This window comes from Pogoniulus pusillus, chromosome 11 (genome assembly GCF_015220805.1).
Source record: "Pogoniulus pusillus isolate bPogPus1 chromosome 11, bPogPus1.pri, whole genome shotgun sequence".
NCBI lineage: Eukaryota > Metazoa > Chordata > Aves > Piciformes > Lybiidae > Pogoniulus > Pogoniulus pusillus.
In genome coordinates this window covers 24068532-24091369 of record NC_087274.1, presented here as the reverse complement: position 1 = coordinate 24091369, position 22838 = coordinate 24068532, and the positions used below count along the sequence as shown (strand labels likewise).

Genomic DNA, 22838 nt, shown 5'->3' with positions numbered 1-22838 from the left:
TGCTTCTTTTTCTTTGAACAGTTTATGAAGAACCAGAAGACCCCAGTAACAGATCGTTTTTCTCAGAAATTATCTCTTCAGTGTCAGATGTCAAGTTCAGTCACAGTGGTAGATACATGCTAACAAGGGATTACCTCACAGTCAAGGTTTGGGATCTGAACATGGAAACAAAGCCTGTAGAAACATACCAGGTATGTATCTCCTGTGTCTTGAAATGTAATAGTATAAAAGCTGCTCAAAACCTGAATGTTTTCCTAACCATCTCATTTCTTGGTCTGAGAAGCAGGTAGCTAAGAGAGCTGCTTAAAATTCTTGCAGTGATGTCCTTGTAGCTGGAAAAGGGCAATCTCAGCATTAGTAAGGAGGTATAAGACCTGGGGAGTCAGGGTAACACTCCCTTGGGCTTTAGAAAGAAACAATGCTTCTAACAAGGGAAATCATCTCTTCACTTTGGCACCCGTTTTCAAATGATGTATTTCACTATTAACATTTAAAGGTAACTGAGGACAGGATGTTGTGTGTTGCTTAGCATTCTGCTCCCGCTGGGACTGCTGAGAGTTTACACCTTTGTTATTGCAGAACTTTCTTGTTAAAAAAACCCAACAACTTCATTTCTGTGCTTCTCCCTTGTGCCTCATTCGAGAAGCAATCAATGTTCAACCCTGACATCACCACTGACACAGCAGTTTGTGAATGCCAGACAGACGCATCTGGTTGCCTGAATTCATTGCGATATTATCCAGACAAAACGCCACTGGCTCCAGCCAGCGCTGAGTTTGTGCTCTGACATCTGTTCTGCTTGGCAAGAGAGGGCTGAGCTTACATTTTTTAACTCTGCCTTGAAGAAAGAAAAATATATCTGTGACACAGAAACTGCTTGTTATGAAAATGCAACGAGAAAAAAGCTCTGAAGTTATCTGCTAGAAGAGCATGGAAAGCAGGAAAAATGTCATTCAGCTGGCTTGTGCTGCTTAGCTAAGAGACCAGCCCCTTGCTTTCTGTGTCTGTATGCGGTGGCACAGTAGTTCACATAACTATAATTAAGATTGGTTTTAAAATGCCAGGTAATGAGGGTTTGGTAGCATGTCTTGTCAAAACAGCTAAAATTTTACATCATTAATGCCAGAGGTTATTTATTAGTGTTCAGTAGATTAAATGGGCCCCAGTGTTTCGCAGTGCACCCCTTACATTTTGGTGCATACTCTTCAGTGTGGAAAGTCTGAGCCTTTTGTCTTTAAAGCTACAGAATTGGGTTTGCTGTGAAAATGGCAGCATTGCTAAATATGTTAGCAATATTGATATGCTGTCAAAATGGAGTGGGAGGTAAGGGTGAGACTGTGTATTATATAACAGAATCATCTCCTAGACCTGGGGATATTGGGTAATACACTGTTCTATACTCATGCCAGTGGAGTAGGGAACTTGTCCTTGGAGAGGAATAGCTGGTCAAGTCAACCTGCTTGTCTTGCCTTTGACACCTGCTTTTATTTCCTCATGTAGGTAGCTGTGAAACAAGCTGGTTGCCTTTAAATCAATCTGAGACCTCACAGTGGGGCAAATTAAAAAGTTCTATTTCTCCATGCTCAGATGGGGAAAATTAGTGTAACGTGAAATATTCACTACTGATTACTGCAATCAGAAGCTTATAAGGGGGGAAAAAAAAAGACCTGATCAAAACCAGAACTCCTGCAAATTTAACAGTGTTCGTGTTGCTTTGCTTTAACCTGTGGATTGCCTTTCATTTCCCAATCTTTACCCAGTGCCTTGTAAAGAGTATGCAGATGCATTGCTGAGTGTTGCAGCAGACTAAAGGCGAGTCTAGAACTCAGAGGTTTGAATTACACTTTTAAATAACTTGTCTTAAAGATGCCTTTCTCTCTCACAAAATATCTCATAAATAAACTTGGATGTCTCTCAGAAGAGGTTTTTTTTTTTTAATGGTGGATCACCCAGAGGCAACAAATATACCTAACATTAACAGTGATGTATCCACATAATTATAATTGACATGTATGCCATTAAGAGCTTAAAAGATATTCATTAAAAGATTGAATTTCTCATTTCACCCACTGCATGGTAGCCACTTAGATACTGTCTAGCTGTGAGATTCATGAAGAAGGTCACAACAGGAGATTATAACTAATAATATATAAAAGTCTATAACCACTAATTATAACAGTCTATAACTGTACTGCTTCGTTATCAGGTTACAATTTTAGTATCACCGAAACCAGATTCTTATGCAAGTTGTTTTTCTTATCAGTGCTGTGGCTGAAAAAATGTTACTGCATGGAGCAGCCTTGCTGAAACACGGTGTCTGCTGACACTGATTCGAGATGATTTTCTGCTGTTCATGCTTCACAAAAGACAAAAAAGGCATTGTGGTGCACTGGGCAGCACTAGAAGAGCAGTGGAATGGCTAGTGCTTGAGCCTTGCAAGGCAGCCCTGCCTAACAGGATACAGCCCTGATGTTGCCAGTTGAAATACCCCAACAGAACCATAGTTGATAATGGTTTGATAAACTGTGGGCAGAGTCTGATGCAGAGGGATTTGGACTGATGTGTGACCAGTGCAATTCCTGATTGTGACTATTCAGTCCCAATGGAATAGCTCCCTATGTAGTTGTGTTACTTTGTCAGTCTGGAGCACAGAATTATGAGATAATTCCTTGAAGGTCTGACCTAAACCAACGCAGTGAACAAAAGGAGGATGTCTTTTGCAATTAGGAATTAATTTGGTCTGGATTCAAGCACTATTCATATGTGTTAAGAACAATATGTAACCAACAAGATAAATCTGATTTTAGCCTCAACTGGTAGTGGCAGATGGACATGCAAACAATGTAATATTTGTTTCATAGGTTTATTAGTCACTCTGAGCATCTGATTGTGGTCATCAAAGGGTCCATGTGAGGGGCAAGGTGATTGTCCAAGGCTGTAGTGAAAGCCTGCAGACAGTCAGCAAATTAAAAAAGGAGATGAGACCTTGAAGAGATTAGTAAGAAATCTGAGAAGGGAACTGCAAATTGATTTTTGATAGAGCTAACAGAAAGGCAGAGCTCTGTGCTGTGCAGATGGACACACTCTGCAAAGGGTGCATACATGACAGTGGTCATGACAGATGGCTGCTGGACATGGTTACAAGAAGACCTAGAAATGGCAGTCAGTAAGGAGGTACAATCTCCTTCCTTCTCCTGCCTTACCCAACCTTTTTATTTCTTCCAAGTATTGGAAGCTCACAATGACGGTAAAGGAGAGAAGTTCAGTTCTGGGACAAGTTGCACTGCTAACGTTAAAAAAAAGTTTAAGAAAAGGGAAAATGAAAAGCAGAGTGTGCAAGAAACTGCATCAAGACTAAAAGTGTCCTGACTTGGAGGAATGTTTTATCTGTATCTACCATTTGCCTACTATTTGCTGTGTAAAACATTGTCTGTTGATGCACAAATCAATGTTCACTTGTCTAATTGATAAATACAATCTATGTTCATTAATAATCAGGATTTACAAATATTCTTAGGATACTGTAGAATTTGGATATTGAAAATGGATTACTTAAAAATCTGAGTGAAAGGTCATTGTGCCTCATCTGGTGTTGATAGAAGTTTTTACTAGAAGAAATGTTTATGCCCTCAGGCCAGAGAGGATGCTGAGCATCCATGACCAGGAGAAGTCTCAATACAGTACCTCTATACAGCAGAGCTAAATGATGCCCCTTGGCTATTAGGTTGATATGTGTGCTCCAAGAGCCCATCTACATATTTTTGTTACAGTTTCTACAACAGCTAGAAGAGAATGTCAGGAGTGAAAGTGCACTAGTAAATTCGGCTAGGCAGGGATTTTCTAGGTCATTATTTCCTTGTGGAATGAAACCAATCATCCAGAAGGAAGAGTAATCAAAAATAGCAAAGGACTGAACCAGTTTGTGTGAGATCTGTCGCTTTATGATAACCCTTACACAGCAGAGAGAAGTCTTCTGCTGGTTAGCCCCACTTTTCAAGTATGTAAGTAAGAAATTGCAATGTTGGTTTTAAGTCTCAGCTAAACAGGAGATATCCCCAAGATAAATTAGTGTTCTAATTTGCAGTTTGTGCAACTGCAACCTTGTGCTGTATTTGCCTTCTGAAATATCTTGCCCAAGTATTTGTAATACCATACACTACAGGCTCTTTTAATAGAGCTGGGCTCTTTCTGCCACAAGTGAGAGTCCACTTATCTTGGAATATGACATTTTTGTTACTATTTAAATTAGATTTCTTGCACATTAATTAGCACATCTAGGGTATCAGCTGGTGAAATGTCTTTGGGAATTAGCCTAGCACTGAGAAAATCACCCAAGCAGGAAACAAATATGTTGAAGAGGGGCGGTCTGCAGCCTGCTGAGGGAGGTATGCTTCATGCCTTCCTGCAGCAATAATTCTGTAGTGCCTGGTTAATTGGGCTCTGGAAAAGTAGAGAGAGCTTCTTTAGGCTTTAAGCACAGTGTCTTCTGCAAAGCTTCCAGTCTGTGCAGCGCAGTTTGGAAGTCAACAGAGGAGATAAAGCAGCAAGTGTGTGTGTGGGATGGTTGTTCAGTTTCATATTTTGTTTTATTTCAAGAATAACAGCAGTTACTTTCTTTGGAAACAGGTCCACGATTACCTTAGGAGCAAGTTGTGTTCCCTCTATGAAAATGACTGCATCTTTGACAAGTTTGAATGTGCATGGAATGGATCAGACAGGTAATCCATCCTCGTCTCCATCACCGTCTTCATTTAGCAAAAGAGCCCCCATTTAATGTGAACCATCAGAAAGTAAAATGATGCATGCCAGTGTGCGAGGGCCATCTCCTTTTTGCACTGCTTTGCTCAGTTTCTGTGTCTGCCCTGTGCTGCTATCCTCATTAGCAGGGCGAGACCACTCTCTGGATAGTTGCTTGGTAATAATAGAAATATCCTTCAATATCAGCACTTAAAGTAAGCGTAATATTTTTCTTCCTACTTGACAGATCAGAAAGATCAATGCAGTGAGTAATTATTAAGTGAGAACATTAGATTATGAGGGCTTCATTTATTGTACTGCCTAGACACCGAGGAGCTGTTAGTCGTGCCCAATTACCGGATCTGTCACTAAACACAATACACTGCTGTTGATGGTAAGAAACTGTTGAGTAGAGTAGCTGTGAACATTTGATGAAGGATGAGGGTTCTCTTTAATTTAGTTGTTTCTTTTTAAGACTCAAAAGTATCAGCACCGATATTCATCTTTTGACGAATGTTCACTCTTCCGAGCTTCTTGACAAGTATGTGTATGACAAGCATTGTTTTGCTACACAAGATTGGCAAATCATTTTTTCTTTGTGGATTGTAATTTAGATTTGAGTAACTCTTGAAGAAGCATCCATTTAAATCCTAAGCTCATTTAATTTGTTCCTTTTGGTATGTGTCTTGTTAGCAAGGACTGCTAAAGATGAGCAATGCTTGCGAACAGTGGCACTCTTGAGAGATGTTGCAGTACACACAGTATTTATGTTATTTATATATGTACACATAACAGTTATGGCTCAGTTCATAGAATAGCTTAGGTTGGAAGGCACCTTAAAGATTATCTACTCCAACCTCCCTGGCACAGGCAGGGATGTCTCTTTACTAGACTGAGCAGCTCAAGGCCTCATCCAGTCTGACCTTGATTACCCCCAAGGAGGAGGCGTCCACAACCTCCCTGGGCAGAGTCTCACCACCTTTGTACTGAAGAACTTCTTCCTAAAATCCAGTCTAAACCTACTCTCCCTCAGCTTAAAACCATTCCCCCACATCCTATTAATGTTGTGCTAGTTTGAAGCAAGCTGGGATGTTTTGGTAAAAGATCTAGATAACGGGCAGTGAAATGAAAAACAATTGTGTCTCTTCGCTCACAGTCACGCTGAGAACTCTGGGAGGAAGAAGTAAAACATTCTCCATTTTGTCTTTCATTCTGCTTTTGCCTTCAGACCTAGCCACATCTCATTAACTTTGCTCCCACTAACCTTGCTCCCTAACCTCTTGGCTGCACCTCTCTTCTTTCTGAAGAACTGGGGTAAGGTTGAGAGGGCAAGGGGAGGTGTTGGGGTGGTTTGAGAGCCCCTCCTGGGGACTCAGGTTTCTGGGAGGGGAGTTGTGCTTCTGTATTGTTTATCCTTTGTATATTTCTATATATAACTGTATATACTGTAAATAGCTGCCTGTATATTTGCTGCTGTAAAATAAATAGCTTCATTTATATTCCCAGAGGCTGTCTGAGTTAGCTGGGGCAAATTCAAAAGTGTGGGGGGGCAGGTAAAAGCCCAAACCATCACAAATGTTTTGCAGGCCTTAAAGGTACAATGACCATTTCAAGTGACAGGATTGTTCAGTTAAAAAAGGGAATTGAAACAGTATTTAGGTGAAGAATTTATTAATTTTTGTAATTACTAGGGAGTTAATCTGGGCTATGATAGAAGCTGATGGTAAGGCTGTTTACAAAAAAAAGAAATCAATGTGATTTCTGTATGTGAAGCTCTGATTAGGACGTGATTGATGCTCAGTTACTCCAATGAACAGGAACTAATACAATCAGACAGAGCCGATCTCATTTGCTGAAGGACACATTAATCACTGTGTACTTTGGCAACTGCAGTGGTCAGGTGAGGGAGTCAAGCAGGGGTCTTGCATTAATTCAAGCAGATGAGCACATATTATCTGTAGTTGAGTATATTACATTAAAATCATGCCATCTTTATTGTACATACATCATTACAGGATTGTGTAGGCTATGTGAGCTCTATTTATACAGTGATTTAATTTAGTTCTTCCATTCACTTCTGAAGTCAGGTCTTTAAATAATGACCCACAAGACACTATTTTCTTCTGACAGCCAACCAAACTCATTTTGTTGTTCTGTTTTACCTGCAAAATTAGCAGGTTTTTTGACTGTTTGTGAGTTAAAGAGGCAGTAAAAGGGAAAAAAAATGTAATAATTCTAAATGGTTGTAAGTGGGTATCTTAATGTTCAGGGCTTTTTAAGATTTCAGATGAATGGGTGTGTGGGAACCCTTCCAGGGAGACTTTTGGAAAAGTGATAAGCTGTAAGCAGATGGGTGAAGTTACATACAACTGTTCAGTCAGGCCTTTCCTAGCCAGCTGTCATTCATCCCACTGAGTATCCTTCAGCCTTCACTCCAATCAGGCAGAATTGGCAGGTCCTGGTGGATGAGACCTTACCCGTCTATTCCTGTCTGGCAGCACACTCCTTTCTGGAGAGCTAGAAGATGTCATTTTGTGCTTAAGCCTTGGCATATCAAATACTATCTTGGAAGAAGCTGGGGATCCCCTGGTCTTATCTCCAGTCTTGTTCCAGCCAGCACCCAGTGTCTCAAGGCTTTTCCATCAGCATACTTCCTAAGAGGTTTAAAGTTCCTTCTTGTGACAGTTCCTTCACCCTCACCTTTGCGTACGCGCTCCTTCGCGCTCACCCTCACTTTTGCGTACGCGCTCACCCTCACCTTTGCGTACGCGCTCACCTTTGCGTACGCGCTCCTTCGCGCTCACCCTCACCTTTGCGTACGCGCTCACCTTTGCGTACGCGCTCACCTTTGCGTACGCGCTCCTTCGCGCTCACCCTCACCTTTGCGTACGCGCTCACCCTCACCTTTGCGTACGCGCTCCTTCGCGCTCACCCTCACCTTTGCGTACGCGCTCACCTTTGCGTACGCGCTCACCTTTGCGTACGCGCTCACCTTTGCGTACGCGCTCCTTCGCGCTCACCCTCACCTTTGCGTACGCGCTCCTTCGCGCTCACCCTCACCTTTGCGTACGCGCTCACCTTTGCGTACGCGCTCACCTTTGCGTACGCGCTCACCTTTGCGTACGCGCTCCTTCGCGCTCACCCTCACCTTTGCGTACGCGCTCACCTTTGCGTACGCGCTCACCTTTGCGTACGCGCTCCTTCGCGCTCACCCTCACCTTTGCGTACGCGCTCACCCTCACCTTTGCGTACGCGCTCACCCTCACCTTTGCGTACGCGCTCACCTTTGCGTACGCGCTCACCTTTGCGTACGCGCTCACCCTCACCTTTGCGTACGCGCTCACCTTTGCGTACGCGCTCACCTTTGCGTACGCGCTCACCTTTGCGTACGCGCTCCTTCACCGTCACCTTTGCGTATGCGCTCACCTTTGCGTACGCGCTCCTTCACCGTCACCTTTGCGTACGCGCTCCTTCGCGCTCACCCTCACCTTTGCGTACGCGCTCACCTTTGCGTACGCGCTCACCTTTGCGTACGCGCTCCTTCGCGCTCACCCTCACCTTTGCGTACGCGCTCACCTTTGCGTACGCGCTCACCTTTGCGTACGCGCTCCTTCGCGCTCACCCTCACCTTTGCGTACGCGCTCACCTTTGCGTACGCGCTCCTTCACCGTCACCTTTGCGTACGCGCTCCTTCGCGCTCACCTTCACCTTTGCGTACGCGCTCACCTTCACCTTTGCGTACGCGCTCCTTTGCGCTCACCCTCACCTTTGCGTACGCGCTCACCCTCACCTTTGCGTACGCGCTCCTTCGCGCTCACCTTTGCGTACGCGCTCACCTTTGCGTACACGCTCACCTTTGCGTACGCGCTCCTTCGCGCTCACCTTCACCTTTGCGTACGCGCTCCTTTGCGCTCACCCTCACCTTTGCGTACGCGCTCACCTTTGCGTACGCGCTCCTTTGCGTACGCGCTCACCTTTGCGTACGCGCTCCTTCACCGTCACCTTTGCGTACGCGCTCACCTTTGCGTACGCGCTCCTTCGCGCTCACCCTCACATTTGCATATGCGCTCATTTGCGGTCTCTTTTTTTTCCTTTTGCGTACGCGCTCCTTTGTGTGGAGCATGCCCTGGCTGCACATATGGAAAAAGTTTACAGGGGATGATCTTTCACATGAGGCTGTGATACCCATGGTTATGCTAATCCAATAACCTAACGGCTAGGGATAAAATCCTGAATTCATTAAAGTTAGTGAGAAAATATCTTCCCCTAGGGAGTGGTGGAATGAAGCAAGTGGCAATCCATTATTTCAAACTACAAGCTGATTAATGGGGTAATTTTTATTGCAGATTGAGGGATGGTTTCTGTCTCTTTCTCTGAGACCCAGAAATGGATCCTGACTTTGCAGCTTAATTCAAACACCATAGAAGAGATGACAGAATCCACTTTACCAGTGTGTTTTTTACTAAGTATTGGAGATACAAACCCAAAACCCAAAAATGTTCGTTTGTATGTTTTTTTATTGGTGTCTGGACTGGCAAGGGCTGTAGCTTCAGAAAGGGAAAGGGTTTATTCTGGAGGGAATGTGCTTGTGCGGAGTCAGTGTGATTTCTCAGAACCCTTCAAAACACCATTCTTCAGCTAAAACATGTAATGATGCACTGTGGCTTACTTCCGGGCAGCTTTTCAGAAAGATAGCTTCTGGAATCATGGTAAATGTCAGCTGTTAGGACAAGTAAAGCTCTGAAGAATGAGAAAAGCCTGAAATACATAAACCTCAAACAGGAAAAAAGGTGGAGGGCAATTAAAAATAAATTACTTTTGTCATGTCCATCTCATGATGTCAGGATCCTGGCATTTATGCAGAGAATGGCTTGGGAGGGAACTTAGCAATCATCTCCTCCACCCTCCCTGCCCCTGGGCACGAATGCCTCTCAACTAGACTTGGTTGCTCAAGGCCTCATCCAAGCTGGCTTTGAACACCTCCAGGGAGGGGCCATCCGCAATCTCCCTGGGCAACAAACTTCAGGATGTGAGTTGTGGGAGAGCTGTAGTTTTTGTAGGATAGGGAAAGGGTAGAGTTAGCCTGGAAAAGAGAAGGCTCAGGGGTGACCTCACTGCTGTCTACAACTACCTGAAAGGAGGTTGTAGCCAGGTGGGGGTCCATCTTTTCTCCAGGCAACCAGCAATAAAACAAGGGGACGGAGTCTCAAGCTGTGCCAGTGGAGGTCTAGGCTGGATATTAGGAGGAAGTTCTTCACAGAGGGAGTGATTGGCATTGGAATGGGCTGCCCAGGGTGGTGGTGGAGTCACTGTACCTGGAGGTGTTGAAGAAAAGACTGGCTGAGGCACTTAGTGCCATGGTTGAGTTGATTGGCTAGGGCTGGGTGATAGGTTGGACTGGATGATCTTGGAGGTCTCTTCCAACTTGGTTGATTCTATGATTCTAGATATGGGTGGAAGAAAACTTTACTCTGGAGAGTGCTGGGAACAAGCTTGGTTTGTATTCTTTCTGTACTGAAAGCAGAAGCTATCCTCAGGTTGAAGTTCAGCGATGTCAGCAGACTCCCCACAAGCTGCTGCTTGACTTTGTTTTCTCTGCCTTTCTTTCTCTCCGCAGTGTGATCATGACAGGTGCATACAACAACTTCTTTCGGATGTTCGATCGGAACACCAAGCGGGACGTGACCCTGGAGGCCTCGCGGGAGAGCAGCAAGCCACGAGCTATTCTTAAGCCCCGGAGAGTCTGCGTTGGAGGCAAGCGGAGGAAAGATGACATCAGTGTCGACAGTTTGGACTTTACTAAGAAGATCTTGCACACAGCATGGCACCCGACTGAGAACATCATTGCTATAGCAGCGACAAACAATCTGTACATATTTCAGGATAAAGTGAACTCAGAGATGCACTAAGATTTATTGATATCCCTCTCTATTTACAAACCAGCCTCTTGAGAGTTGTAGAAGGATGTGGTCTTCACAAAAGTTTTGGGCTTCTGTGGTGGGATTTGTAGGTTGCATCCTTTCATCCCTCAGCCTGTATCATTACTGGTGGCAAGCCAACTATTTTCCATCACTGCAACTGTATGAGTAAAAGGCACGACTGCAAATCCAGCCCTGTGGTCTGTATCGGTTTCTTTAAACAAAGAGGGGTATCTATTCACCTGGGGAGTGCTCCTGAGGGAGGGCTAAGACTCTTCCCCTCCTGTCAGTCCTTTGGAGGGTCTCAGTGGTTGACAGGACCATGCTGTTCTGGTGCCCTTCCTGCTTTTGCAGTTCACAGCATTTACCACATTGTTAAAGCTTTTTGCCTCAAGCTCTTGATTATTTTTTTTCATTAACTTTTTCCTGTCTTCCAACTAAGCCAGGCTTGAGTGAATGAATAGCCTCAGCCTTGTTGAGCATGTGGCACACTGGAGTGGCCTCATAATTATCATTGGAAGCAGAATCCCTGTTGGTGAAAAACTTCCTTGTCTTGCCCCTCCCATTCCTTCTTTCCAGCACCCTCTTATCCTTTATTTATTCACTTAGGTTGTGTTCAGCTCCCCAGGTGAGTAAGGGGCAGACTGGTGTAGTTAAATCAGCCAGCCTCTCTTAAGAAGGTTATTCTCCCTAGAGCTCTTTTTAAAGCAGTATCTAGTACCTTCATCATGTGCAGGGCTATCAAAACCCCTTGCTATTGTCCCTCCAGAGGGACTGGCTGATCAGGCACAGTCTGGCAGTTAACATGCAAAGCTGTCCTACCATGTGGGGGATGAAGTTCTGGAAACCTTGGCTAGAAGTGTTGAAGGCAAGGGTGGACTTCAGTGAGAACAAAGTTACCTCACTGCTAGACACTGCAAAAAGTCTCTGGCTGGTTGTGTGCAGCATAGTTATTTGAATCCTGGCGTTTGGGGCACAGAGGCAGTGCTATGGGGGCTCTAACCGTGAGAGAAGAGATGCACAAGGAGGTGCAGCACTGCTAAAAGCGTTAAAATTCACTGAGCTGGGTCCTCTGCAGGCAGACAAAACCTTTCCTGGAGAAACAGGTTTTGTTTGGAGGGTTTGATTTTTTTTTCCTTCTTCCATGCAAATTGTCTTAGATCTGTCTCTGGTTTAAAATGATGATGGAAAGGGAAAGCAACATGCACTGAGTCTAGTGCATGCAGGAATTATATGGGAACAATGCAGTTGGCAGGGAATCCTCCTAACCCAGGAAAAGAAAACTCTGCTGCATCCCTGAAGCTCTGGCAAAAAAAAAAAAAAAAAAAAATCCCAAAGGATTTCTCCTCAAACCATGAGTAAAAGAGCACAACCCTGCTGACCTGTTAATCAGCCCCTATTAAAACTCCTCAGGCAAACCCAACCTCTTTAAGCCATTATGCACTGATCTTGATAAGTGGAGAATGGACCTATGAAGGGAGCTGCATGCTTTTGTATTTGAATTTAGGGGAAAGAGTGGGTGAAAATCTGCTTACACTAACTTAAAAAAACCCAAGACTTCAGCTTTTCTATGACAGCACCACACCTGATACCTGTACCTTTTGAAGTTTTCTGGCTCAATGCTGTGTCTTTTGTGTGTAGAAGCACAGACGCATGTGCAGCAGGTTCTAGCCACACCAAACGTGTAGGGTTTGAACCGTGTAGGTTCATTTTCAAGGCAACAAGGAATGTCTGTCTGTATAATGCTGTGTGCTGCAGCAGGCATGGACAGTACCTGTACATATTTATTCTAAGGACATTTAACTAAATTGCTTTTCTCTATTTTCCCCCCCATCCCCTTTTGTTCCTCGTAGAAAAGGTTTAACAACGTGGTAAATTGTATAGAACACTTCTCAATGTCAAACTACTGCTTCAAGGGTATCAGACAATTTGACTTTTGGCCTCCTCCATTAACCTTTGCAGCTCAAAAAATAATAAAAAAGAAACACAAAAAAGAAAAAGAAGCTATCAGCTCATATTGGCAACCACACCTAGAAGTACTGTAAAACATAGAGTTAGCTTTTGCCATTCTCAAGGAAAGGATAACTTATTATAACACAGATCTTAATGCAACACTTCTTTCGGTTCGTTTTTCATCTGAAGTACCTTACTCTGTTACAGCTTCAGGTACCAAAAAACCCCAGAATGTTCAAAAGAAAGAAATACATCTTTGGAGCTTTATAAAGCTAATTCAACACCCAAGCAAAACACCATGAAGTGATTATAGAGGAAATAGATAGAAACCTTTCAAAGACCAGTACTCCATCCTGTCTTGGCCATCACTACTGCAGAGCGGTTTCCCGGTTACTTGAATGTATGGAAAGTTAACATCGTCATTGTGAACCTTCCCAACTTACTTTTTTTCTTTCTTCCTTTTTTTTTTTTTTTTTTTTTTTAAGTTTGAGCTTTCAGTGGTGTAGAGTAAGTGATGGTAAAGTTGGTAAACCTGATTATTTTGAAAGCTGTTGTTCATGGCTGCATTCTTTGTGTTGCACAACTTAGCTAACTGTTGTTGAATAAAAATATAAATATGTTAATACCAGCTTTTTTCAATAAAACTACCACCAAAAAGGCATAAATAGATGACTGGAAGGCACAGCTTATTTTTGAGCTAGGCTTGAAAGTGTGTTAGAAGGCAGGAAGACACAGGGGTTGGGACTCACAGGACAAGCTACAGGACCCTAAAGTGTTGTGGCAGGCAGAGAAGTAAACACAGTTCTGTGAGAGGGACTGACCTGGGGGCTGAGCCTGATGAAGAGCATGCGCCGACAGTCACAGCCGAGCTGGAGAGCTGCTTTGCGTTCACACCTGCAACCTTTTTTTTCCATCTCATCAGCTGCAGATTTGCATTTCAGTCTCCTACAAATGGAGTAAGAGGCATGCACAGTGTGAAGGGACACACAATCATAGGGTAAAGAAATGGCTTTAGTCTCATCCCTGGCCTGACTTCCCAAACGAAACAGACATTGGCCCAGGTGACAAACAGGAGGGGGCATCCCTCTTTCCCCTCACTGGTCTCTTTCTGTCTCTACATCAAGGGAATTAAAACAAAACAAACAAAAAATCCCAACCCAAACAAACAAAAGACAACCCAAAAAGAAGAGATCTGGCTTGGGACTCACACTTGAAGCCAGGAAAGCATTCACTTTCCTAGCCTGACCCTCCTTGATCATCATGATGCTCTTCCCAGATGTTGGGCTCTGTTTGTGTCTCCGAGTGCAAAGCAGCTAACCCTTCCTGCCTGCTCTACACAAGCCCCAGGCTGTGGGAAGCTGCCTAGCCCTCAGCACATGCGTTAGACACTGAAAGGCTAAGTCCTTTTTCTGGATGCAAACCAGAATAGCTTTGCCTCATCTGTTAGCCTGGGCAGTGTCTTGCTTTGCACAGCTCTCCCAGAGCTCACAGGCTATTTTTTCCTTCCCCTCTGTTGTGAGTTGGTTTTTTTTGGGACAACACAGTCAATCCCACTCATTTAGATGGACAAATATGACTAGGCACTGAAGAGAGAGAGCTCAGCTGAAAATCAACATGTCAAACAATACAGTATTTACCTTCCCAATTTCTCTTGCCATCCCAATAGGAGCAGGAGCCAGATGGCTAACTGTAAATGCTGTTGAAATTTTCACACGCATACTTAGTAGCTGCATGCAGCAATTTAACCCTTGATGGTTGCGAGGGGGAGGCTTCTGGCATGACCCTCCTGCTGCTGTCTGCAGGAAGCAAGTTCTTTGGAGCCTTCTAAGGTTGTGGTTATTAATCCCTGATAAGAGAGCAAGCATAAGGGTTATTTGCCTTCTATGGCCAATTTTCAGTAACATTATTATCAATTTCCTCCCACTCCCAACAGTAATCCTTTTCCATTTACAGTCCTCTCAGCAAATTGCATTAAATCTAAAATTAGAACACAAATTCACTTATCTTGCTGATGTGATAGAATCTCAGAAGGCAACAGGATGACTGAAGTGGGCGAGACTCAAAAACTTGGCCCCTAATTTTGTAAGATGCTTCAGATAGGGTATGTTTCTTTGCTTTTGAAGCCATGAAATGGTCTGTATAGTCTCTACAGCACATTTTGCCACCCCTGTAAGGTTTTCTGTCAGAGTGCACCATCAGAAAGCTTTGCTTGGAAAAAAAAACCCAAATCATTCCTTTCTCTGAAGCAAGATCATGGTCAGATTCACGTAAAGGCAGTCAGAGGTCTACATCTAGTCCATGATGTTTCATGTGAAGCACCTGACTCTGCAAGCTCTTCAGTTCCCTCAGCTATAAAAGCTGCCATGAGTCTGGATCAGCCAGGCAAGGTCAAGTCAATGGCTTGTCTTGCCATTTGCTAAGTGGTAACAGTCAATGACTAGGCCAAGATCCTTAAACCAACAGTTCCACTGAACAATACTTTTCATTGTCATAGCAACTCTGCATGTTCTTATTACTCAGAGAGCTACAGAAACCTACCTTCTGTGGCATCCCCATCAGTTCTCCAGCAGGAGGAACAACTCTGCAGAAAAATTCACTGTAAATAAGTAATGAGCAACTGAAAGTGGAATTAGGGCATCAGATTAGGGTAAAAAGAGAGTGGTGTTCTATGCTCTACCTGTCAAATAAGTGTTGCCCCAGCAGGACACTGGAACGAGACCCTACTGTCAGTAATTTGTGCCAGCATCCCAGCCCTGGCAAGGCTCATCCTTTGATTTCTCCTTGGTGAAGTCTGAACACCTCCAACAGCTCTGCTAGATGCCCTGGACCAGGCACCTCACCTTAGTGGGAAGATGCAGAAGGAAGCAGAGACTTCCCACAGGTAGGAGAGACACTGGCATTGTGAGCTCTGCAATACAGGAGATGATACTTACAGTAAATTTATGCACACCTCAGACTGTAGTGGAGGAGGTGGGGAGGAGAACGTTACCAGGTCAGTTATCATCCTCTGACATCTGCCCTAACGCCTCTCTCCGCTGAACAGCTGCACTCTCCATTTCTCCCAGCTATTGATCTGCAAACCCAGGCAGATGTTGCTACATCAATTGCACTCTGTCAACATGTTAAAAATATTCTCTGCAACCTTAGCAGGTAAAGACTTATTTTGGACCACCTTCCCCGACATAATCTGTGAACATGTAAGGCTCAGCTAGGCTGCTTTTAAAAGCATTTTGCTATTTTGAGCTGCTGCTGCTGCAGTACTGCTGATGAACATACCAAAATCCAGTCCTGTTTTTAAAATCTATCTCCTAATCCCTTTCTGAAGCTGCTAGAAATCTCTCCTTGCACAGTTTATCCACAAGTAACATCTGTCCTGTCAAACCCAGGCTCTCCTGAGCTGAGATTCACCCTTCATTATAGAGGAGCAGAGGAGGCAGTTCTTGCTCAGGAAGGAAAACTGCAGCCTGAAGCTATCTGGTTTTCCTCAGCCTTATCCCTCGGCTCTGCCCTTGTGCTGCCTGCCTACCTGTTGTCCTTGTGTTGCCTTTCTCTCCACCTCATCCTATGATGCCTCATGTTCTGCGTTCAGCCTTCTCCTTGGGCCACATCCAGTGGCCAGAAGTCACTAAAATCCCATTGCCTTCCACCGCTGGACCACCACCAGCAACCTCTGCAGGCTGCAACAGCAGTTTCTCCTGAGCATAATGCTAAGTGCCCTATAATCTCCCATCTCCTGGCTGCCAGAAGGCCCCATGTGCCCATGCACTGTGCTTCCAGTGGAAGATTTACAGGATCAGAAAGATGGTATCTTAGCAACCACCAATGCATTAAGAAGGGAGTTTAACTGTTTAAACCTTCAATTAAAAAACCCCAACAACAAAGAGGCAAACACCATGCAGGAGACACAAAGCCCTTCCAGGAGTCATCAGCAGGGGCACAACCACTGTAGGCATATCCACCTGCCAAGGTGACCCCTAGGGAATCTTCTCCCTTCCCAACATATATGAGGTGGCTGCTTCGAACACTTCTTCCATGAATGGAGTGATCATGGAACCATGCTGCCTTTGCAGTGGCAGGGGAGAGCCAAACCTGCTAGCGTCCCTCAGGCTGGGAGGCAGCTGCTGAAATGGTCCAAGAGGGGCCGGTCCTGATGCTGCCGGTGGCGCTCTCAAAGGATCCCGGGGCTTGCCAAGCCTGCAAGTGGGGAGAACTGTCCAAAAGCAGGGGCAGGGTAAAACCAAGAGCCATAAAAACAGGCAGGAGCTCTTGTCTCACACATGCAGATGAAGAAATTTAATATCATAACTAACACAAAAATAAAATCCGCCAAACAAATAAACAAAACAAACCCCCACACACACAAAAAGAAGAATTTCTACAGATGCCAGAATGCCCACGAGAACTGTGACATAAGGCATGTGCAGGTACTCAAGGTAGGCACTCGTGATTAAAGACTGTGTGACCCCTAAGCTGCAAGGCAGAAAAGCTGCCCTGGGATAGAAAGACTTCAGGCTACAGGACTGAAACACTCCCATGGAGATTCACTTTTAAAACAACGATTGAAGATCAATGGAAGTGCTACCAGAAGCAGCATTAGGAGAGATTTATCTATTGTCCCTTTATAACTCTAGGAAAGCAGCTTCTCTAAAGAGGAGACTGCAAAATCAATTTATTGCCAAGCTGTTTGCAGGCTTCATCATCATCCATCTCTTGCACTGGGGCAGGGGCATGCTTGCAAACAGCATCCTAGCCCTGGGCTTGAAGTTGGGAAATTCCTTCAGCATATTTCCTATCCACATGTCTTCTGAACAGAACTGAGTGCCACAATAAAACAAACTTGCTTTGCATTCTACCCTTTGGACTGAATATATTTTGAACTTGATGTTTGCTTTTTAAATGGAGGACTTCTGGAGTATTCATGCTAGGCCACACATCCTGACTTGGCCTGTAGACCACTTCCAAAGCATCTAAGCCCTATTAAAATAACATTTCCATTACCTAATGAATTGTTTGAAGCCATTTGCAGTGATTATTTATTGAAGTTAAACTGTCACCTCAGGCAACAGGATGGCTTGTTGTCGTGGAAACATCTCTCTTGTCACCAGGGCTGAATAGGGAAGGAGGAACAGGAGAGGGAACTACAGAAGAAATGTTTTGTTGAAATGCCTCACTCTTTAAAGTGAAGAAATTATTTCAGATAAAGACAGGCCATGCTGAGAGCAGCACACATTGATTTCTGAGACATTACAGGGTCTGTGGGCTTGCTTCAAGCCCTTCCTAATTTAGTGTGACACAGCTCCTGCTGTCAAGCACTGCTGTCTCCTGTGGTTAACAGCAACAATTGCAAGCCCCTTTCTGATGCCAGGCTTGCCATTATTGCAGAAAATCCCCACCATCCTCAAAAATAGAACAAACCCTCTCCAACAACCTGCTGTTACCTCTCGGTTTGATTTGCCAAAGATGAGAGCCTCTATCAGCCTTTACCTGGTGCATGATATTGGCATGACCTTTCTGCTTTCCCTAAACCTGTGCATCTATTTATAGTGCACGGAGAAGCTAAGCCAGAGCTGCTGCTGACATTGCCCGTAGAAGCAGCACATTGTCTACCAAAGTTGTAACTGAACTCTGCCACAGGCTTTCTCTCCTACTTGTTCAGGTAACAGAGTTAACAGAAGGGTTTCAGCTCTGATAATGTGGGGTGGAGGTGCTTACGTTTTTGTCTTTTAGTTTGGTGGGTTTTCTATCTAGCACATAAAGGCAGAGGAGAAAACAGAATTTCCATGCTGTCACCACTCCCACTACAAGAGAACCAAACAATGCAGATCCATGCTGTCCGAGTTCTGTTCAAAGGTATTAGAATCAGGAACTGTATCAAAACCCTGCAGAGCAGGCAGACCCTGTTTTCCACGTTTGCCACATTTCTGTACTGTTAATTTTCACTGTATTTTAGCACAAAGAACAAAACCACTCTCCAGTTTCGTGTTCTTGGCTTGCAGATTCACTGCGCAGCGACGACTTGGCTAACCATCGCTGTAACACTGTAACTGGTGGTAAATTTGGGCTAGAAATGGCTATTATTCATAAAAGATTGTTCTAACTGCATTTCCTCTCCGAAATGGAGTAAAGACAGAACCTGATTCTTTTGTTCCTTGGCGGTGCCCTCTGGAGGCGGCAGCAGGGGGAGAGGAGCGGCAGCGTGAGGCTGGAGTGCCATCTGATGGCGCAGGAGCCAAAGCACAGGTGGCGGTCACCAGCGAAAGGACACGTCCGTGCCCTGTGCCAGGACGGCAAGCACCCTTTCCTTACAAGAAGTGCTTCACGGATAAAGCAAACAGGCAGGCAGAGGCCGCAGACACAGCTGTGCTGGCTGGGTGTTTACGAAGCACATGGAAGCGCTAGGCAGCAGCCTGAGTGAGGACAGCAGTAGTCAGACTCTCTAGGACTGCATTCTCTGGTTAAAGAACATATTGAACAAGTGTAGCTCATCAACAGTTGATGACTTGTGCTGTGATGCTTTTGGCACCCTACACCAAACTGCAGATGAGAAGTAAATCACTGCCAATAATTAAGACTGGAAACGTGAATCCTTAATTACCTCTGTACATCATCCATTGACAACTCCATCAAGCCAGTGCAGATGTCACCAACATGACTAATCCAGCCTCACAACTAACAAAATGCCAATCAAAATGAAGCTACAAAATGAAGGGATTTTAAATCAAGTGTAATTTTCAGCTCATAGAACTTTCTCTTAAAAACCATGTAATTATAAGATTCAAGAACAAGGTGAAGAAATATCATCTGTCAGGAGATGCACTGCCAACACCACAAGAACTCAGCTGGAGCTGCAGGAGCTGCAGCACAAGCTGTGAATTGCCCACCTCGTACCTTGGATGAAGCCATGAAGGATGCAAGTGTTTCATGCCAGAGCATAGGGTGCAAGCACTCCCACAGCTCCAGAGTCTGCACACCAAGAGTTCAGAGGATGGGCTAAGTCTACACACAGGGCAAATTCCCAGTCCTTCCATGAAAGCTTTTTTTCCTCTAGTTTTGGTGCTGTGGGCCTCATAAAAGGGTGGAAGGGATCTTCAAGATCACCTAGTTGCAATCTCCCTGCCATGGGCAGGTTTGGGGGCAAACAGCTTTCGTTGTGCAATTGCTAAGCTGCTTCCCACTGTGCCTTGTTCATTAACCTTCATGCAGCCCATGCCAAGTACCCACTTGTGAAACAAGACTCCTGGCCAGCAGTAGAGACCTCCAGATGGTGCTGTATAGCCCAGCATCTTCTGTGACTACCAGAGATCCTCTGATGACCCCATCACCGGTAACACACTTTGCTGTCCTGGGCAGGAGCTACTGCCACCTCCCTGTGGATTTTCACTTCCCCCGTTTGTTATTGAACACAACCCTCAACCTGTAAGGCTGTGATGGATACCAAAAGTACTCAATACTTACAAATCTGAAGCTTCTTTTACCTTTTTCAGTGGAAATGGAGACGCTAAGAGGCAGACAGACATGGGTGTGCCCTGGAAGGTAGCATAGTATAGTACGTCAACGATTCAAATTCACCACATATACAGCAACGTAAGAAAACACTGTGGTACCCCAACTTGTGGTCTGATTACCACAAACAACAGAAGCCAATTTGTAACTGGTAATAGCTGTTTTCTGCCACTTCAGAGCAGTTCTAGGCAATAAAACCATGCAACTGCTGCAGATCTGCGGATTCCATCCCCTGAAAGAACTGAGCAAAAGGCAAAGTATAAACTCTTCCCAATCTTGCCTACTGCAAGAGGCTGTCACTCATTACAGAGTGGGCTCTTACATTATTCAGATTTTCTATATGTGTTTTGTTGTTTTTCTCATGAAGGAATGTACCAGTTTGGAGAACAAGCAGTACTTCTGCATATTACATTGAGGATGAAATCAAAATAATGAATATTTACTTTGAATTCTGTATGTTCTAAATGCTAAAGCTGAGCTTATGGTAGAACAGCTGAACTCAATTTAGATGTGTCAATAGCCATGTAATATCCTCCTCCTCTTCAGCTAATTAATACTAATTCAAAATATGGGATTTTCTGCCTGGAGAAGGGGCACCTATCTTTGGAACTGTTTGTAATTCATCACATCTTCAAAACGGAGTGAGAAAATAATAAATGTAGGACTAATTGAATAATTAACAGCAGCTGCTGCTCTGCCTCTCTCCTTTCTCGTCTGGAAGACTGATTTGGAGTCTTGAGCTGTGGCACATGAGAGGAACAAAGTTATCTTGTGCTCTGCTTGCTTGCAAGATGTGAAGAAGATAAAAGCACCCTTTGCAAAAAACACCTTGCCTGGAATTGCAATGGCTTATTAAGTATTAGCAATTTTGTGCTTGTCAGCTAAGATAGGACTGGGAAAGAAGAGATTTGCTAAAGGCTTCAGAATGCCAAGCAGTAGACCGACAAGAAAATGGAACACCTATCCATCACGTCACCATTCATGCCTCCTCTTTTGCCATGAATGTTTAAAAGCATCATGAACACTTGAGAACTAGCATCAGAGGGCGTTACTTAAAGGTCTTGAAGTCAAATTTACTTCCTCTATCCCTTTCAGATACACACTAGAGCTGAAAACAACATCCTATGTGCTACTGGTCAACACTTCCCACCTCTGTTGGGACAAAGAATCTGACAAACTCAACTGTCCCCATCAACCTGTCATTACAGAGCACACAAATTATTTTTCTCCAGGATCTAGCTGATTTAAGGGTTCTTTCTCACATCAGTGCATGAAGGGGAACAGTGTGACTTGAAGTTTGACCAATAACCTTGAAGGAGCTCCTCTCCTCTGAGGAGCTAGAGCACTTTGTCTGATAATTCTAAGTTTGCAAATATAATAACGGTTATACACCAATGTCCCCTAATAATTCCCTCAAGAAAGGCTGAACTAGAAGTCTCAGATTTGTAGGAGTCAAGTCTCTTAACAACATTATTACAGATGGGAACTGAGGTACCTGGATTAACTCTTTTGTCTCATCTTACAAGGCAACTCTTTCCAAAGAGATTAAAATATTCTCCCTTTTCTTGCAAGATTTTCCAAATCTGGCTTCACTCACTCTTTGCATATCCTGAGAAGGACAAATTAACAGCTAAATGCAGAAAGTTTTTTAACAGTTCTGAACACCAAAACTTTTTTTTTTTCCTCCTGAGAAACAGGGAGCTTCACAATTATGTGTACAGAAAAAGAAAAAAAGTCTGCATGTTTTCTGCTTAAATTTCAGAGCTAGGAAGTTCTTTAGATATTTATGAAGAGCTAACAAAAGGGAAGAAAGTGCAAAATTGGGTTATTTCCAGCCAAAATGGGATTGGGTAAGCAAAACTGGTAAAACTTGCACTTACCTCCTACCTTAGACCATTTCTTTTCTCCAGATGGAAAAATGGTTGGCAGTTTTCAAAACCAGAAACACCCAGCAGGCACAGCCCCATTTCATAGATCTGATGGGCTCAAGCAGCTTTAGATGGTAGAGGCTTCCACAGCTCCTGGCTTGGCTTACTGCAGCTTTGTCCCTGATGCAGCCTAGGGTGATGTTCAAGAGGGTGCTCATGTTTGGAGTGTATCCAAACACCTCCTTTTGCCCCAGAATTTGCCTTTTCTATCAGGAGTTCTCATTGCTAATGCTTCTCCACACCTTCAGTGATGACTGATGTGTGAAGGAAAAAAGAATCTACTGCAGGATCAGAGGACCAGGCAGGGAAGGAGAGTGCAGTAGTTACCTAGTGACCAAAAGTTGTAGCAAGTGACAGTCAAAGATAGGGTAAGCAGTACTTGTAGATTTCAGAGCTGCAATAACCTTCACCTGGCCCACTTAGATTCTACTGACAGCTTGTAATAATGTGAAACACAACTTAGTACCTCACAGAATCACAGAATGTCAGAGGCTGGAAGGGACCTTGAAAGCTCATCCAAGTCCACCCCCTGCTGCCAGAGCAGGATCTCCTACACCAGATCATACAGGAACACATCCAGGTGGGTTTTTAATATCTCCAGAGAGGGAGACTCCACAACCCCCCTGTGCAGCCTGCTCCACTGTTCTGTCACCCTCACAGTGAAAAAATTCCTCCTCATGCTTAAAGTGAAACTTCTTCACACCAGAACATTTCAAACTTTGTGAACTTTCTGCTACCAGTGCAACACACAACTGCTCACAATGTCTAAGCATAATGAACAAATGCTGTACCCACTGAG

General features: G+C 44.2%; 1 protein-coding gene across 7 annotated transcripts in view; it reads left to right on the top strand.

Moving 5' to 3' along the window:
* The window catches only part of PPP2R2C (protein phosphatase 2 regulatory subunit Bgamma), a 161199-nt gene extending 147968 nt beyond the window's left edge, over nucleotides 1-13231 (top strand). For all 7 annotated transcript variants that reach the window (XM_064151496.1, XM_064151499.1, XM_064151503.1 and 4 more), the window contains 3 exons: nucleotides 22-191; nucleotides 4627-4718; nucleotides 10355-13231. In XM_064151496.1, the coding sequence (XP_064007566.1) occupies nucleotides 22-191; nucleotides 4627-4718; nucleotides 10355-10646 (554 nt within the window). In that variant the 3' untranslated portion in view covers nucleotides 10647-13231. The remainder of the gene's footprint in view (nucleotides 1-21; nucleotides 192-4626; nucleotides 4719-10354) is intronic.
* Nucleotides 13232-22838: the final 9607 nt, after the last annotated feature.